General features: G+C 38.2%; 1 protein-coding gene across 10 annotated transcripts in view; it reads left to right on the top strand.

Annotated features, from left to right (window-relative positions):
* The window catches only part of RAD18 (RAD18 E3 ubiquitin protein ligase), a 106,266-nt gene that overhangs the window by 17,110 nt on the left and 70,897 nt on the right, over positions 1–18,259 (top strand). For 9 of the 10 annotated variants that reach the window (XM_082415596.1, XM_082415598.1, XM_082415591.1 and 6 more), the window contains 3 exons: positions 5,827–5,888; positions 7,079–7,149; positions 17,651–17,985. In XM_082415596.1, coding sequence (XP_082271722.1) covers positions 5,827–5,888; positions 7,079–7,149; positions 17,651–17,985 — 468 coding nt within the window. The remainder of the gene's footprint in view (positions 1–5,826; positions 5,889–7,078; positions 7,150–17,650; positions 17,986–18,259) is intronic. The other variant, XM_082415590.1, reaches the window with a different exon arrangement.

Genomic DNA, 18,259 nt, shown 5'->3' with positions numbered 1-18,259 from the left:
CAAGACTAAAAGTTGCTCTGGGTCTGTAATTGTTTTAATGGCACAAAAGCCCCCAGAGCTTAGTAGAAGCCAGACTTAGCTATCATGTTCTGCTGTCATCCTGGATTGACTAGAATTGGTGACCCAGAATCCTAGCCACTTTGCTGTTCCTTTCCTTAAACATTTCAGGATTTGTCATTTTAAATTCCTTTATTTGGTTTTCCTATGTTAGCTTTTTGGGTGTAAGTAATGAATACTGCATTTGCATATCTCCTGCTATTAAGGTTTGAGTGGGGTGCAGTGGCAGAATGCAGAACAGTTAAACTGATCCAAATTCATGCTATTAAAGAGTACATTTTGGGGGAGAGGGCCTGGACTTACTCCAATCCATAAAACACCATTAAGTGAGAATGTTCTCACTAGTAGATTGATCTGCTTAAGTGCCAGTTTACTTTGCACTTGCAGTTTTTCTGACTTGATAATGGAAGATGCTCAAAATATTTACTGCTAGGTGAAATAATTGGCTTTTAGGCACTGTTAAATTACCACTATTTTAAAGATGGACCAGCCGTCATTTTTCTTTTTCTTTTGTGGATTTTTGACTCACAAAATTCATTGAGGCTTGTGTTGTAATAAAAAGCAGTTTACGGCTTCCCTGGTAGCGCAGTGGTTAAGAATCCGCCTGCCAATGCAGGGGACATGGGTTCGAGCGCTGGTCTGGGAAGATCCCACATGCTGCGGAGCAGCTAAGCCCGTGTGCCACAACTACTGAGCCTACACGCCTAGAGCCCGTGCTCCACAGCTAGAGAAGCCACTGCAATGAGAAGCCCGTGCACTGCAATGAAGAGTAGCCCCTGCTGCCTGCAACTAGAGAAAGCCCATGCACAGCAACAAAGACCCAACACAGCCAAAAGAAAAAAAAGCAATTTAATTTTACTAAAAAAAAAAAGTGAAATGTGAAATGTTCCGTTTACTGACTTTTTCTAAATTAAGAGGCAATGTAAGATTCTTTTAGGCAAATAGTCAGTGTCATTCTTATCATTCTTATGAGGCAGCACTGTGAAGCAAGACGGGAGAAAAGAGATAGTTACACATACAGAAGGGACATATAGTTATGCAGAACTGCCCTTATGGAGATGCTGGAGTGCTGGTTGTTAGTTGGAGGGATGTTATTCTCTTATCAGCTAACTGGTCACTTAACACTGAACTTGGAGGCAGAGGCCAGCTTTCTCAGCTTTGAAAGGATCCTTTGAAAGCATCTCCTATACCTTTCAAACTTGGAACTGGATTTTCTTTTTTTAATTGGACACTTTAGAATTATTTTTGAGATGGTTCGTTTTCTCATAAAATACTTAAGATCACATGCAAAATGGATTGGCTTAAGTTTTAGAAACTTGATTTTTACAGTCAGGATGCTACGCTCTTCTGATATATGAAAGCCAGCAGATGGCTGCATCCTGTTTGAGATTAGAAATACCTCCTTCCCCAGGCTTGCTTGTTTCTTTGAAACTACCCTTTATTTCATTGTTTTATTCTTCCCTCCCCCACCCTATACACATGGCTCATAGTTGGGCTTTTGGGTGGAAAAACAAACTTCACAGGTGATTTAAATAAAGCCAGCTAGGAATACACGGTTCAAAGTTCTTCAACTGCTCTACTTTGATTGAAATATCATGGTTGCTCACTAGAGAATAAATTATGCTGGTCTGCAGTTCACCAGTACATATTTGGTAGTAGACTGGTAGGTTGAAATTAAGCCAAGGGCTTGATCCACTTTGGACTAGTGTCTGGTTCTCCATGTTTAGAAAGAAAACACGTATAAAATTATGCAGAAGAGAAAGCAGTAGCCTCATTTTACATACTCTGATACAAGTGATCCTATTAATTAAGTACATATTGGTATTACATAGGTATATATAATAAGTGCATCTTATAAGCAAATTATAAATATTTTAAATAATTAGTTAGAAATGTGTTAAAACTCGGGCTCTGGTACGTGCCTTTGCCACCTATTAATTCCATGATCTTGGGCAAGTTGGTTAAGCTGTATGCTGCATTTTCCTTCTTGTAAAATGGGACTAATAGTACCGACCTCAAGGTTGCTGTACGGATTGAAAGTGTTAATACAGCTAACATGCTTAAAACAGAGTGCACAGTAAGTACACAATGTTATGTTAAATCGAATGAGATTGCCAATATTTGTCCTTTATTGACTTACCAAAAGTTTCATATGGTTCAACCTAGTAAAAAAACATATTAATTAAAAAATAATAATTGTTCAATCAGAATCACATATTATGGATGTGATTTACTGATCAAAATCCATTGAATTGGTATGAACGGGGATAGAGCCTGGCAACTAAACTAAAGCCAACAATAATCTCCCCAAGTGACTCAGATGAGCAGCCAGGTTTGGGAATTCTTGACTTGCAGTATCACTCAGGAGACTTTATATATTGTGGAGAGAATAACATTGATAGTCAAGAGAACGAGTCTAGAGAGGAATTTTGCCTCAGGATGAATCAGGATGAATTTCAGGTCTCATCCACATCTGATTTAGGTGATATTTAGATGAGAGTTTGGATTTCAGACTTCAGAGTTGATGTTGGGATGAATTACGACTTTTGGGATTGGTGGGATGGGGAGAATGTGTTTTGCATGTGAGAAGGACATGGATTTGGGGGGTAAGGGGTGAAATGCTATGGACTGAAGTGTCCCCCCGCCCCCAGAATTCATAAGCCCTCAGCCCCAGTTTGATGGTATTTGGAGGTGGTGCCTTTGGGAGATGCCCCTGATAGTGGGATTAGTGCCCTCATAAGAAGAGAGGTAGAAAAATAAAAAAAATAGAAGAGCTGTAGAAAGCTTGTTCTTTCGTCTCTGGCCATAACAGGACACAGTGAGTAGGCAGCTGTTTATGAGCCAGGAAGAGAGTCCTCACCACAAACCTATGACACTGGCACCTTGATCTTGAACTTCTAGCTTCCAGAACTGTGAGAAAAGACGTTTCTGTTGTTTAAGCAAGCATCCTGTGGTATTTTTTACGGCAGGCAGAGCTAAGACACCTAATTCCTCCCTCCAGTCCTTTGTATCATTGCTATCATTCATTTTACTTACACATAAGCATATGTATATTTACATAAGCATAAATAATCTCATTTGCTGCTAGTATTATTTTGAACAAACTATATTATCTGTTATGTCAATTAAGAATAAGAAAAAAAAGTTTTAATTTTACCTGTAATTATTCCTTCTGGAATTGCTCTTCTTTTCTGTATGTGGATCCAAGTGTCTGGCTTATATTATTTTTCTTTTCTCTGAAGAACTTCTTTTTTTAACATTTCTGGCAATGTCAGTCTAGTGGGAGCACATTTCCTTATTTATTGTTTGTCTGAGAAAGTCTTTATTTCTCTTTCACTTTTGAGGGATCATTTTGCAGAATATAAAATTCTAGGTTGATGGGTTTTTTCTCTCCTGCTTGCATGGTTTCTGAGAAATCAGATTTAATTCTTATCTTTGCTCATCTGTAAGTAAGGTGTTTTTTCCCCTCTGGCTTTTTCCAAGATTTTTTCTTTAGTTTTGATTTTCCACAGTTTGAATGTGATATACCAAGTTGTGGGTTTCTTGGCATTTTTCCTGCTTGGTGTTCCTTTGGCTGCTTGGATCTGTGGTTTGGTGTCTGACAATCTGAGGGAAATTCTCAGTCATTAATGCTTCAAATATTTCTTGCTTTCTTTCTCTTTTTCTTCTCTTTCTGGTATTGTTATTATGTGTATGTTACACCTTTTATAGTTGTCTTGCTACAAAATGTTCTTGAATATTGTTCTGTGGGTTTTTTTTTTCCAGTCTTTTTTCTTTTTGCTTTACCGTTTTGGAAGATTTTATTGTGATATCCTCAAGTGCAGTGATTTTTTTTCTCTCAGCTGTGTCCTGTCTACTAATGAGCACATGAAAGACATTCTTCTACAGTTTCTCATCTCTAGCATTTCTTTTTTTGATTATTCCTTAGAATTTTCACCTCTTTTTATACGTTACCCATTTCTTCTTGCATGTTGTCTGCTTTGTCCAGTAGAGCCCTTAGCATCTTAATCATAGTTGTTTTAAGTTTCTGGTCTGATAATTCCAACATTCCTTCCATATCTAACTATGCTAATGATGCCTGCAGTTTCTTCAAACTGTGTTTTTTGCCTTTTAGTATGCCTTATAATTTTTTCCTAATAGTGGGACATGATGTACTGGGTAAAAGCAAGTGTAGTAAATAGGGCTGTAGTAATGTGTCATGAGATTGGGGGGGGCTGGGTAGCATTCTATATTCCTACAATTAGGTCTGTTTCTTGGTGAGCCTGTGCCCTGGACTGTGAACTTCACAAGTGGTTCTCAATTTTTTACCCCCTTAGGTGGGACAGGATGGCTAGAGGTAGCTGGAGTTGGTTATTTCCCATCCCCCAGGTTAGCTGGGCTCTGGTAATAGCCCAATAGAATAGGCTCCAGTAAAACTGTTTCTCTTGAGGTTAGGCCTTGTTAAGAAGAACACAGTGCTCTCATGTATTTCAAAATGATTTACTTTTCCTCCTCTCCCTGCAGAAGAACTAGGGAATTTTTTTCTGATAGTCACTTTGAGAACCTGGTAGAACCCTTGGAGCAAAAACTCACATAACTGTCAGGCCTCCCCTCCCCAATGTCTGGGTCCCCATTGAGTTTTTAACTCTCAGACTTGTCCACACTGAGCTTCCAGCAATTTGTGAATTACAGTTCAGATTTTCCTATGCCAACACTGGTTCCAGCAGAACCTCTTTCTCTGGTTCCCATGGAAGTTTCTGCTCTGGTAAGTTGTATTTCTTTGTATCCATCCTGTCTGTCTCTTCAGTTTTGGAGGCAGCAGTTTGCCTCATAAGGTCACTTCTCTGATGGATCTAAGAAGAATTATTGATTTTTTAGTTTGTTCAGCTTTTTACGTGTTATTAGATGGAGTGATGACTTCCAAGCTCCTTACATGCCAAACTGGAAGTCCTCGTTTATTTGTCTTTGCTTCCCCAAAGAACTTCACTCATTGCCTGATTTTTCTTTTTCATAATGTGTTTCATTGTTCCTGGGTGCTCTTACTGAGGCTGGCATGACTTGTTCACTTCCAGGATGTCTGTACCTGAAATCATACTGTCTCCTTCTCCTTAACTAAACTGAATCCTTTAATGAGGCCCCTTCACTAAGGTGAATTTGTGCCAATAGCAAATGGTACCAGTAAGGTACAATTGTATTAGTCACATTTTGGGAGATCATTTTATGCTGCCTTGGGTGTGAAGAATTAGTTCATGCCAATTCCCACTTAAATTGTTAAGACTTAATACATTGTCCTTAATACACTGAATTGTACTGTAATTGTCTCACGCTTTTTTAACTCCTTGAGGTCAAGAATCTTCCCTCTTTCTTTAGTGCCTGCCACAAAAGTATTTGTAAAGTGTGGGATGAAGGATATCATTTACGAAGTTAAGATGTAGAAATCCCTAATTTGATAATCTGGGTATATATTGTTTCTTAACACATGTATAGATCTTATTTCAAAATTTATATTTTAGAATGTTAGGCAGTGGAGTTATCTGACATGTTTATACAAATTCATCCTAGGTCTTACATGTATGTTTTCTTCATTTTACAGATGGAAGATACAGAGAGTGATACATGTTGCTTATAGAGTTGTGATATGCTAGGGACTCATAATTATTATTATTTGATATGTTTCCCTTCTCTAAAAATGCTATTTAATCGTATTTGCAAATGTGTAGAGGTACTAGAATTTTGAGATTATAATGATATACCTTAGATGATGGAAATATTCTATTTGTGTTTTTGCAGACTGTTCTCTTTGTATAAGAAAATTTCTGTCCTATAAAACACAGTGTCCAACTTGCTGTGTGGTGAGTTTTTCTTTTCTTTTTTTTCTTTAAACTAACTGATTGGTGCAGATATTTCTGCTTCATGTATACACAAAAGCCCATGGGAAGATGTATAATTATCGAATTAAACTATATCAAAGACCGTTTCAGGAAGGACTTATAAAATACATATATGGACAGCTGGGCTTTGTTCAACTTTTCATAAAGATTTCTGATAACCTAAATGTATTTTAGGAAGAAAAAAACTGATTTTAAGATCAGGATATAGCACACTTTACATCTTATGAACTGTGTTTTTATGGCTCCTCACTTTTTATAATTGCTCAGCTTGGGTAGAAGATCTGACGGTAGGATCATTTATTTGCAAAAGATTGATGTTTAAGTATTTGTGAAGAAGGCAGAGATTCAGCTTAACTGGCCCCTTACCTCTTTCCCAAACCAGACCTTCAGGGAAAACACCAAGAAATTTGTTAAAGTTTATGAAGCATTTTATGTAGTGGAAAGAGGTGAAAAGGTATGTAAAAAGGGAAGGTAAACATAAGTAGGAATAAAGAAAGAAGAAAAAGAGATAGTAAGGTCTGATAGAAAGGACACTGGGGCTAATTAAAGGGTTCGGGTTCTAGTTTGGTGCCTCTGGTAGGTACATGGTGTCAGGATGTCACTGAACTTGTTTGGCTCCCAAGTCTAAGCTCTTTCCAACTAGGGATGCTGCTGTCATCAAGATGGTATCATCACAGAGATAAAGTGTATGCCACTTATGCTAGATAGCTACTGGGTTTATCGTTTTCCTCTTGCGTTCTTGAACACCAATCTTGTTTTTAAAGTCTCTTTGAGCACCTAAGGCTCCCGTGTTATTACTTTAAAAGAGCATCTCTGTTCTGCTTTTCAGGAGAAATTTTTGGGAAAGCTGAGTGCTGGCATTTTGAAGAAGGATTCTTGCTCATATTAGGTTTTATCTTAGTACAGAGTACATATGTTTTTACCAGATGCTTTGGAGACTTTTTAATCAGACTTCCAGTCAGCAGATAGTGATTCACTGTTTTAAAATTCCATATTAGTATGAGATGAATGAACTTTATTTTGAGGTTTTCCTGGAAGACTTAGTGGGATGGGGAATCTCAGGAAGATGAGACACACGTTTTCAAAAACAAGATTATGATGAGTTAATTATTGTTTCTGACCTTTTTCTATCTGTTGTTTTTCTTTTCTAGACAGTCACAGAGCCGGACCTGAAAAATAACCGCGTATTAGATGAACTGGTAAAAAGCTTGAATTTTGCACGGTATGATTTACTTTTGTGACTAATCCCTAACTGCTTTTGCCTTTTATATGTGTCTGCCCCTTTACTCTGTGCACTTTTCGGGATTAGGGAATGCAGGGCTGCATATTTGGGGGTAAAAGAAGGAATGCAACAACAGTCATTAATCACATACGGACAATCTAATCATAATAGGATTTTCTTCCTTTACTTAACAGAAAGTCTCCTGTTATGAAAAACAAGAGTTAAAATGTAGATTTGGGCACTTACTTTCGATTATTTCAGAAATACTTCAGCTTTATCTTTTATTTTCCCTGCCCCAGCATTAGAATCAACCATTTTCCCAAGGAGCCCTGGTTCCTTTTATTGGAGAATGGCATTTAGAAATCAGGATCTGGAGCTGGGTGTGCTCATTGTTACTGGGGTGCCATTGCTTCTAAACCCTCTCAGTGGACAGAGCTGGGTAGCATATGCATGTGTATGTGTACACACATATATGTATAATGGTTTCTGTGTCATATATTAATCCCTTAATTCTTAATCCGATTTGCTCAGCATGTATAAAATGATGTGTAACATGAAATGCGTAATTGCTGGTGCTTTATACAGTGTAGCTTTACTTCTTAACTGTCAAATGTATGATGGTGGTAGTCAGTGCTCACCCAGAGGGATTTAAAAAGGCATGTTTTATCAGACAATATCTTGAATTATTTTTAGTTTTAATCATGCAAGCCAAGCAGGAGTTTTTATTAGGAACATATTGTGTTTAGTTAACAGTTAGGTGCTCACATACTTAAGTACATGAATTCCAAGCTTGTTGGGACATTCTTGGAGTTTCATTACATTCCTTCGAAAAATGTAAAGAGATTTCTTCCAGTAGAATTGCACATTTTTTCATTGTTTTGCATACTAAAAATGATCAGATTTAGTACTCTGAACTCACCTAATACGGCATTTTAGAACTCAGCTGGCTGGTTATTTCCCTAGGCAGAGTCATAAGAAGGTGGTATACTTTCCTAGATTAAGACCCTCTGAGATTCTCTGGTGCTCATAATTAAAGTGATTGCTTTTCTTATTTTAAAGTCCTTCACCAGTTAGATATTGAAGTTGATAAGAAAAGATGCAGACATGTATTTAGAAAGGAATTGATCGGGTGTTTGCTTTTCTCTGAGGCCGTAAAATTGTATCTCATGGCTTATTTTTTCCTCAGCTGGTATTGAAAGTAAAACAGCCTCCCTGCTAGGAAAAAGGGAGTGTTAGGTAGAACAGCATCTGTTTGTTGAAGATAAATGATCAGCATCTTTGGGTTCATAGACCCTTTGGTAACTTCAAGGGAGGCCTTGAAATGATTGCGCTCTCTCCTTCTCTCCTCCCTCCCCAAAGAAATAGGCTATTTAAATATTCTTTGTAGTGGGTTTGGCGGGGTAGGAAGCATTCTTTGTAGATTTGGGACAGATTTTATCATTTGTTTCTCCCCCTGTTTGCCTTCTTGGAATTGCTTTATGGGGAACATTTCTTGGACATTTGTCATATCTAAAGTGCTGTGGTACTTCATTTGCAAAATTAGTAGGGATGAAATTCAACGTAATCGGTTTCATTACTTGTTGGAAATTTGGTTTAAGATCAGTGAGGGAGGAAGTTTAATTTTATGAGTGAAATGTAAGTTATTTATGTTGTTTATTGATTTTATTTCTTCCTGTGCTTCCCATCTGTCATTGCCATTTTATGATATTATGATTTTTAAAAATTTAATATTCTAAACTGAATAACAAAAGAGTATTGGAAGTAATTCCAGAGGTTTTCAGGCACAAGGCTGACATGTGGATCTTAAATTTTCATCTAACTTTTGCCTTTTATTTTCAGGAAACAAGTGTTTTTCGTTTTTTTTTTCCCTTGACTCATTTTTATTTAAAATAATGTTCTTAAGAAACTGTTGTATAGAACAAAATTTATTTAGAATATTGTTGTCCAAGTGGAACATCATTCTTTTTTTTTTTTTTTAATGAATTTATTTATTTATTTTTGGCTGCGTTGGGTCTTCGTTGCTGTGCGCGGGCTTTCTCTACTTGTGGTGAGCAGGGGCTACTCTTCGTTACGGTGCGCGGGCTTCTTACTGTGGTGGCATCTCTTGTTGCAGAGCATGGGCTCTAGGCGTGCGGTGCGGGCTCTAGAGCACAGCCTCGGTAGTTATGGCTCACGGGCTTAGTTGCTCCGTGGCATGTGGGATCTTCCCGGACCAGGGCTCGAACCCATGTCCCTGCATTGGCAGGCGGATTCTTAACCACTGCGCCACCAAGGAAGTCCCTGGAACATCATTCTTGACCTAAGCAAGAAAATGTTATTTTTGTATTTTTGCATAGCGGCCAGTCTACATGTATATTATATGTTTTTACAAATTGAGAGTATAGAGCATTATTTATTGCTTTGGTTTATCCACCATCAAAGTATGAATTTTTCTACAGGTACTTATTCCAAGTTTAAAAATTTAAATGGGGACATCCCTGGTGGCACAGTGGTTAAGAATCTGCCTGCCAGTGCAGGGGACACAGGTTCGAGCCCTGGTCCAGGAAGATCCCACATGCCGCGGAGCAACTAAGCCCGTGCACCACAACTACTGAGCCTGTGCTCTAGAGCCCGCAAGCCACAACTACCGAGCCCATGTGCCACAACTACTGAAGCCTGCGCACCTGGAGCCTGTATTCCGCAACAGGAGGAGCCACTGAAATGAGAAGCCTGCGCACCACAACGAAGAGTAGCCCCCTCTCACCGCAACTAGAGAAAGCCCGCGTGCAGCAACGAAGACCCAATGCAGCCAATAAATAAATAAATAAATAAATAAATAAATAAATAAATAAATAAATAAATAAATAAAAATTTAAACAGATGATAATGGATAATTCCCTTAGCGTCTCACAAGAGTATGTAGAATATAATTTCACCTTTCCTTATGGTATAGTTTAAAGCATACTGGGTTTGGGTTCAGGCAGAATTAGGTTCCAGTCTTGACCCTACTAGTTTTGATATGAGTGTGATCAAGATATTAATCCTTTTCGGCTTCTATTCCACATCTGAAAAATGGGAATAATATTGTTGACACTTTGAGGAATTGCTGTAGGGATTAGAAATGAAAAGACATATTAAAAGATATATAGTATAGTACTGTATCTGGAGCAAAGGAACCTAACAAAAGGTTCCTATCATTACTATCTATATATTTCATCTATTTATATTGTGTTGCCCTATTATCCATATGTGCGTGCCCTAAGGAGCTAATGAGACCTTGTGCTTTGGTGGGCCTCTGCCTGTTTGACCAAATGGTCCTAGACTGCCGTTTGCATGTTCCGGATTAGAACAAATATTTGCAGGGGCAGTTACTAGTTGCCAAAGTCCATGGACTTGATTGCATGGATTTTATGACTGCCCATGTCTACCCAGAGGCCTGTTTTCACTTTTGATTCTTAGCCACATTCTGATGAGGTAAAGTTATTGTATAGTTAACAAATGGGCAAGATTTTCTTGTATTTTATTGTCACAGTTATTCTGAAAGTCCATAATTCATCCAGTTTGAATGTCTGTGAGGAATGCTGTTAGGCGTTATAATGCCAACTCACTTTAATATATAGGAGTGATGGAAAGTGAAGGAAAGATTAGCAATTCAATTTAAGTATCAATTTTGGAATTAATATTTTCACACAGCTCATTTTTAAGGTATGTGAATTGCCATAAACAGTCTCATGGTTTTAAATACCAGCTGTACATTCATGGCTTCCAGATTTATATATCAGCTAGATCTCTCTCCAGGACATCAGCGGCACATATCCAACTGCTTATCTCACACCTCTGCTTGGACCTCTTAAAACCAGAACTAAACTGATTCCCTCTGCTGCCCCCCAGGCCCCACTCCCAATCTGCTGCTCCCACAGTCTCCCTCATCTCGGTAAATGGCAGCTCCCGCCTCTCTCCCTCAAGGCCAAAAAACCTTGGGGTCATCCTTGACCCCTCTCTTTCACACTTAGTCTGTCATTCCATCAGTAAATCCCATTGGTTCTATCTTTGCTATCCTTCCAGAATCTGACAAGTTTCCCTCACCATGCCAATGCTATCCTGTTCAAGCCAGCGTCAGCCCAGATATGGTGACTACTTCTTAGTGGTCTTCTTAACTCTGCTTTTGTCCTCTTACAGTCCTTCTGAGGGCAGCAACCAAACCGATCCTTGAAAATAAAAAGTAGGTCATACTGCATGTTGTTCAGATGTGGTTTCCTATCTCATTTGGAGCAGAACCCCAAGTCGTCTCGATGGCAGTCCTCTGGGCCCTGCAGAGTAGGCTCCCTGACTTCCTTGCCTACTTCTCTCCCCCAGGTCAATTAGCTCCAGTCACACTGGCCTTCTCCCTGTTTCTCAAACATGTTAGTCACACTCTGACCTTAGAGACTCTGTGCTTACTGTTATTTCTAAGTGAAAGTGTTTCCCTAGATGTCCACACAGTTTAATCCTCTACTTTCTTGGGCTGTGTTTTTCATAGGCATCTTCTCAGTGAAGTCTTCTGTGACCATCCTGTAAAGAGTATCAAGCTCATCCTGTCCTAATTCACGGCTTCATCGGCTTCCTTTTTTTTCATAGTAATTTTCACATATGTTGTGGGTGTCTATTCTCTCTTCCCTTACTATAGTGTAAACTTCATGAGGACAGAAACTATTTTGTTCTCTATTATATTTCCACTGCTGAGATTAGCAGGCACCTGAAGAAGTTAATGAATTTTAATTTTAGCATGGGGCATAATTTTATTATTGTAGTGGTGCAACTGTCTGCCACATTCTTTATTGGCATGTGTTGAAGTAAGAGATCAAATTGGAAGACTAAAATTCATCTGAATTGTGAATAAAAACAAAAAGGAGTTATCTCTAGGGTAGACACTTAGCTGAAAAGGTATACTTGTCTAGCAGCGTGGAAGTGATTTATCAGTGATAGTTTTATCCATTAGTTGGAGAGTATGTCTTTTACTTTGTCATAATGAGATGAAAGCTTTTCTTAGAACCCTCTTTGTACCAAATCCACATCCTAGAAGAAAAAGAGCCTTAATGATTATGGTTCTCTACTTTTACTTTATTTCTCTTTCCTCGCAAAGATGAAAATCCTGAATTTTTTTTTTAACCTTTCTCCCACTGTAGCTTTTATTTATTCACTTTCAAGCTTTTTATTGTGGAAAAGTTCAAATATATATAAAAAATAGAGAACATGGTATAATAACCCTCGGGTACACATCACCTTCCTTAAACATTTATCAGCTTATGGACGTTCTTGATCTTCTACACATCTACTCACCCTCCCTCAACCCTGATTATTCATTTAAAAATATTTAATAGTAATTTTGAAAATAGTAGTATGCCCGTTAGTCTAAGGACATATTTAAAAGGATCAAAGCATTCAGATTATGACTGGCAATTAAATATGATATAAAGCAGGATATCTTGTTGTAAATAGAGTTTTTGTGGATTTCTGTAAAACTGTAAAGCAGAATAAGATATTTACTGCTTTTTTCTTTTTGTATTATTTCCTGCCCAGTGAAGTAACTAACCCCGAGGTGGTATGAGTGTTAATAGAGTAGTTTTATCGACTTCAGGCCAACAGAGAAAGGGAAATTCAATAAAAAAATATGTCGTTGTGGTAAGCGTTTGGTCTTTTCCTGAATCTTTTGATTTCAAATGATAGTATATGGATTATTTTTTCCCTGTTTCCATATTGATAGACATTTGGGCTGTTTCTGGATTTTGTCTGTTATGAATACTACTGCTGTAAACATTCTGGTACGTATCTTTTGGCATGTATTTCTTTTGGCATATATGTAGAAGTGTAGTTACTAGGTCAGAGAGTAGGCATTCATTTATTTGCTGGTATCTTTAAAGCTAGTTTTCAAATGGTTAAAACAATCACGTTTCTACTGTGAAGTATGAGAGTTCCAGTTGCTCCTTAGCCTCACCAACAGTTGCTATTCCTGGTCTTTCTAGTTGTAGCCTTTCTCATTAGTGTATCAGTGAGATTTTTAAAAATTATTGTTACTCTTTTTATTTTTACTATTTCTTGATTTTTTAAAACTGTGGTAAAATTTACATATAATGAAATACATACAGTAAGTTTGAATTTTGGTCATTGAATTTTGATAATCATACATCTGTGTCATTACCATCATAGTCAAGATATGGAACATTTCCATACCATGGCTTCTTTATTCTGCTTCTAGTCAGTCCCACCCCCATAGACCATTTGGGTTTCTGTCATCATAGATTGTTCTTAAACTTCATGTAAGTGGAATCATATAGTATACGTTTATTCTTTTCTTTTGCTTCACATACTATTTCTGTTATTTGCCTACATTATTGCTTGTGTCGGTATTTTCTTTTTTACTGCTGAATAGTATCCATTGTATGAATATGCACAATATGCTTATCTATACATCTGTTGATGAATTTGAATTGTTTCCAATTTATGGCTAGTATTGTAAAAGCTCCTTTGAACATTTGTGTGCAGTCTTTGTGTAGGCATCTATTTTCATTCTTCGGGTATATATCCAGGAATGGAATTGCAGGCTTATAGGGCAGATGTATATTGAAATTTATGAGGAATTGGCAAACGGTTTTCCAGTTGGATTGGACCACAGTGAATTTCAGTTGCTCCACATCCTGGTTAATATTTGGTACTGTTAGTCCTTTTAGTTGTAAGCATTCTATTGGGTGTGAAATGGTAACTCATGGTGGTTTAATTTACATTTCCTGATGACTAGTGTACCTTTTCATGTGTTTATTGACTCTTTATCTTTGGTGAAGTGTCCTGGTTTCTTACCCAATTTTTAAAAATTGCATTGTTTGTCTTTTTCTTATTGATTAGTGGTTCTTTATGTATTTTGGTCAAATATATTTTCCTTCCTGTCTGTAGCTTACCTTTTCATTTTCTAAGGGTGTCATTTGATGAACAGACATTTTAATTTTGAAGTCCAGTCTATTGTCTCTTTTCTTTCTTTCTCTCTCTCTTTCTTTGTCTCTTTCTCTTTTTTATAAAATGATTATAACTTTTTTTTAATCCTGCCTAAGAAATCTTTGCCTACCTCAGGTCATAAAGATTTTTTCATATGTTTTCTTAGAATTGTGGTTTTAGCTTTTATAGGTAGGCCTATGAACCTATTCAAGTTAATTTTTAGGTATGATGGAGGTAAGCGTCAGGATTCATTTTTTTCTCAGCAGATATTCATTTGCTCCAGCCCCATTTATTAAAAAGACTCACTATATTGCCACATCAGTTTTCTTTTGGTTAGTGTTTGCATGGTACATCTTTTCCCATCCTTTTTTTCCCCAATCTTCCTGGGTCTTTATATTTAAAGTGTTTTCTTCTAAACAGTATATAGTTGCATCTTATTTTTTAATCCAGTCTGATAAGCTTTGTGTTTTAACTGGAGTCTGTATCGATTACATTTAATTGATTACAGTTTACCACCTTGCTCTCTGTTTTCTCTTTGTCCATTTGTTCTTTTTTATTTCAAATTAATTAATTAATTTATTTTTGGCTGCCTTGGGTCTTCATTGCTGCACATGGACTTTCTCTAGTTGCAGTGAGCGGGGGCTGCTCTTCATTGAGGTGTGAGTGCTTCTCACTGCAGTGACTTCTCTTGTTGCAGAGCACGGGCTCTAGGTGCACGGGCTTCAGTAGTTGTGGCATGTAGTCTCAGTAGTTGTGGCTTGCGGGCTCTAGAGTGCAGGCTCAGTAGTTGTGGCACACGGGCTTAGTTGCTACGTGGCATGTGGGATCTTCCCAGACCAGGGCTCGAACCCATGGCCCCTGCATTGGCAGGCAGATTCCTAACCACTGCACCACCAGGGAAGTCCCATTTGTTCTTTTTTAAAAAAATTATTCCTTTCCTGTCCTTATTTTGGCTATTTTTATTATTTTATCTCAAGTTTTTGCATTATACTTCTTAGTGTTGCTCTTTTTAGTCTTAACTGAACAAATTACAAAATACATCCTTAACGTATTATAGTACTAACCATAAATTAGTACCTTTATCATGTCCTGAACAATGCAAGAATTTTATAATACTTTTGCATTATTTTAATGCCTCTTTTTTGCTATGTTATTTTACTTCCATGTATGTTATAAATTCCACAAGCCATTGCTAGTGCTTTTTAAAAGTCAGTACTCTTGAACTTAACCACATATTCACCTTTTCTCGAGCCTTGCTGACATTTTTTTGTGCTTCCATCTACAATCATTTTCCTTAAGCTGAAGAACAGTTCTTGTAGTAATTCTTGTCTGTTGGTGAGGAATTCTCTTAGCTTTTGTTTGCTTGAGAATGTATTTTGCTTTCATTTTGGAAGAATATTTTCAGTGGGAATAGAATTCATCTGTGGTTTTTTTTTTCCTGTACTTTTTTTTTATAAATTTAAAAATTTATTTATTTATTTATTTTTGGCTGTGTTGGGTCTTCGTTGCTGCACGTGGGCTTTCTCTAGTTGTGGCGAGTGGGGGCTACTCTTTGTTGTGGTGTGCGGGCTTCTCATTGCGGTGGCTTCTCTTGCTGCAGAGCACAGGCTCTAGGTGCACAGGCTTCAGTAGTTGTGGCTTGTGGGCTCTAGAGCGCAGGCTCAGTAGTTGTGGCGCACGGGCTTAGTTGCTCCGCGGCATGTGGGATCTTCCTGGACCAGGGCTCGAACCTGTGTCCCCTGCATTGGCAGGCGGATTCTTAACCACTGTGCCACCAGGGAAGCTCTCCTGTACTTTTTTTTTCTTTTTTAATTTTATTTATTTATTTATTTATTTATGGCTGTGTTGGGCCCTCGTTTCTGTGCGAGGGCTTTCTCTAGTTGTGGCAAGTGGGGGCCACTCTTCATCGCGGTGCGCGGGCCTCTCATTGTCGTGGCCTCTCTCGTTGCAGAGCACAGGCTCCAGGCGCACAGGCTCAGCAATTGTGGCTCACGGGCCCAGTTGCTCTGCGGCATGTGGGATCCTCCCAGACCAGGGCTCGAACCCGTGTCCCCTGCATTGGCAGGCAGATTCCCAACCACTGCGCCACCAGGGAAGCCCTCTCCTGTACTTTTAAGATATCATTCTATTATCTTCTTGCTTCCATAGATTTTGTTGACAAGTCAATGATATTTCTTACTGTTATTTCCTTAGAGCCATGATTCTTAACTGAGAGTGATTTTGCTTTCTCTTTACCTCTTCCCCCAGGGGACATTTGGTGATATCTGTTTATGTTTTGGTTGTCCCAACCTGGGGCAGGGGTGTTATGCTATTGACATTCCTACAAGGCATAGAACAGTCTCTTAAAACAAAAAATTATTTGACTCACAGTGTCAATAGTGCCAAGGTTGGGGAACTGTGCCTTAGAGGTAGTGTGTCTTATTTTTCTCTGGTTGTTTACAAGATTTTCTCTTTATTCTTTTATTTTTCAGCAGTTTGATTATGATGTGCCTAGGTTTCATTTTCTTTGTTTTATCCTTTTTTGGGATGGATTTTAATTCCCTCTTACAGCATACAATTTTTAAAATTCATTTGTCTACTGTTTTCTTCTTTTTTCTTTAACATATTCATCATGGTTCTTTTGAAGTTCTTCTAATGCCACTCGGATCACCTCTGGGTCTGCTTCTAATGACTATTTTATCTCTTGATTAGTGGCTAATTTCTCTGCATGTCTAGTAATTTTTAAATGTTTGTTGAACATTGTGGATGTAATGTTATAGAGGCTGTGAATTACCTTCCTTTGAGAAATGTTGAATTTTGTTCTGACATGCAGTTAAATTACTAGCTAGCTCTTCACTTTCATTCTGTCAAGGTTTGGATTAGTTTTTTGTTAGATTTGGTCTATTTCACTTTTGTTTCTATTTCTAGAGTGTGGTCCTTACGTGGCCTTTGTGGGGTTTCAGTTGAACGTCTAGGGTCTTTACCAAAATCTCTCAGCTTTGGCTGGGCTCAAACTCTAACAACTTTCCAGCATTGACCTTTAGAATCTCAGCTTCCCGGCATCTGCTTCCTGCCAGGCCTCCTGTGGCTTTGTCTTATGCTTCTCCAGCCCTGGAGACGATCAGGAATTGATGAGCATTTCTCAGCAGACTTCTGGGTGTTCTGTGGCTACTCCCTGCCCAGCACCCTGTCCCTCCAGTCCTAGTGATCTTTGCCCAGAGCTCTAATCTCTGTTCCTTCCACCCATGTTGACTATAGTCCATGCTTACAGACGGTTTTATGTGTTCTGTTTAGATTTAAAATTATTTATGGTTGGAGAGTAAGTCTCATATGAGCTATTCTTTGTGACCAGAATCTGAAGTCCTCCCATTATCTTTTATAGACAGATGAACTGCTTTTAAAATCAGACTTATTGCTGTGTATTTTAGTCTAGAAGAAACACTGGTTTTGTTGTCAGTATAGAGTAAGTTCTATATTTCGTAGAAACAAGGGTTGAGAACACAGCTTATGTCAGTTAGGTTATTATGTATACAGAAGTTGATGTCTTAATTAACTGTTATGTTTTCTGTGCTTCAAGGAATCATCTGTTGCAGTTTGCCTTAGAGTCACCACCCATCTCTTCTTCCTCCTCTTCAAAGAACCTTGCTGCCAAACTGCATACTTCTGTAGCCTTCAGGCATTCATTAAAGCAAGGAAGCAGGCTAATGGAGAATTTCTTGATTAGAGAAGCTGGTGGTTCTGTGTCAGAGTTGTTGATAAAAGAGAATGAAAGCGAATTCAGCCCTCAGAAAGAGCTGAGTTCTTCTGCAAAGACCAGAGGGACACCTTCCGTAGAAAAATCAGCTCCAGGTTTCTCAGAGGCTGGTGTTCCTGAGACACCCTCTACATCGGCCTTGAAACAAGTTACTAAAGGTAGGAAATTATTTTCACATGTTTGTTTTCTTACTTAAGAGAAATCTTCTCATCCCACATGACATAATATATAAGCAGCATTTTTGAGGGGGAAGGAATGGGAAAGGGCAAACCCGCTTTCGTCTTGTAACAGCCTCGGAAATGGATGTAGGCAGTGCTTCCAGATGTGTTCTCTTTCTGCCTCATAGAATAGGAATTCAGACTGATGGCTGGAAAAGTGAAGCCGTTTTAATTAGTTCGTACTTCACGTATGGTGTACCTTTCTGTTTTTCAG

The sequence above is a fragment of the Balaenoptera physalus genome (genome assembly GCF_965194825.1).
Source record: "Balaenoptera physalus genome assembly, chromosome: 11".
Lineage (NCBI taxonomy): Eukaryota > Metazoa > Chordata > Mammalia > Artiodactyla > Balaenopteridae > Balaenoptera > Balaenoptera physalus.
The sequence above is the reverse complement of the archived record's forward strand: the minus strand, read 5'-3'. Positions and strand labels throughout refer to the sequence as shown.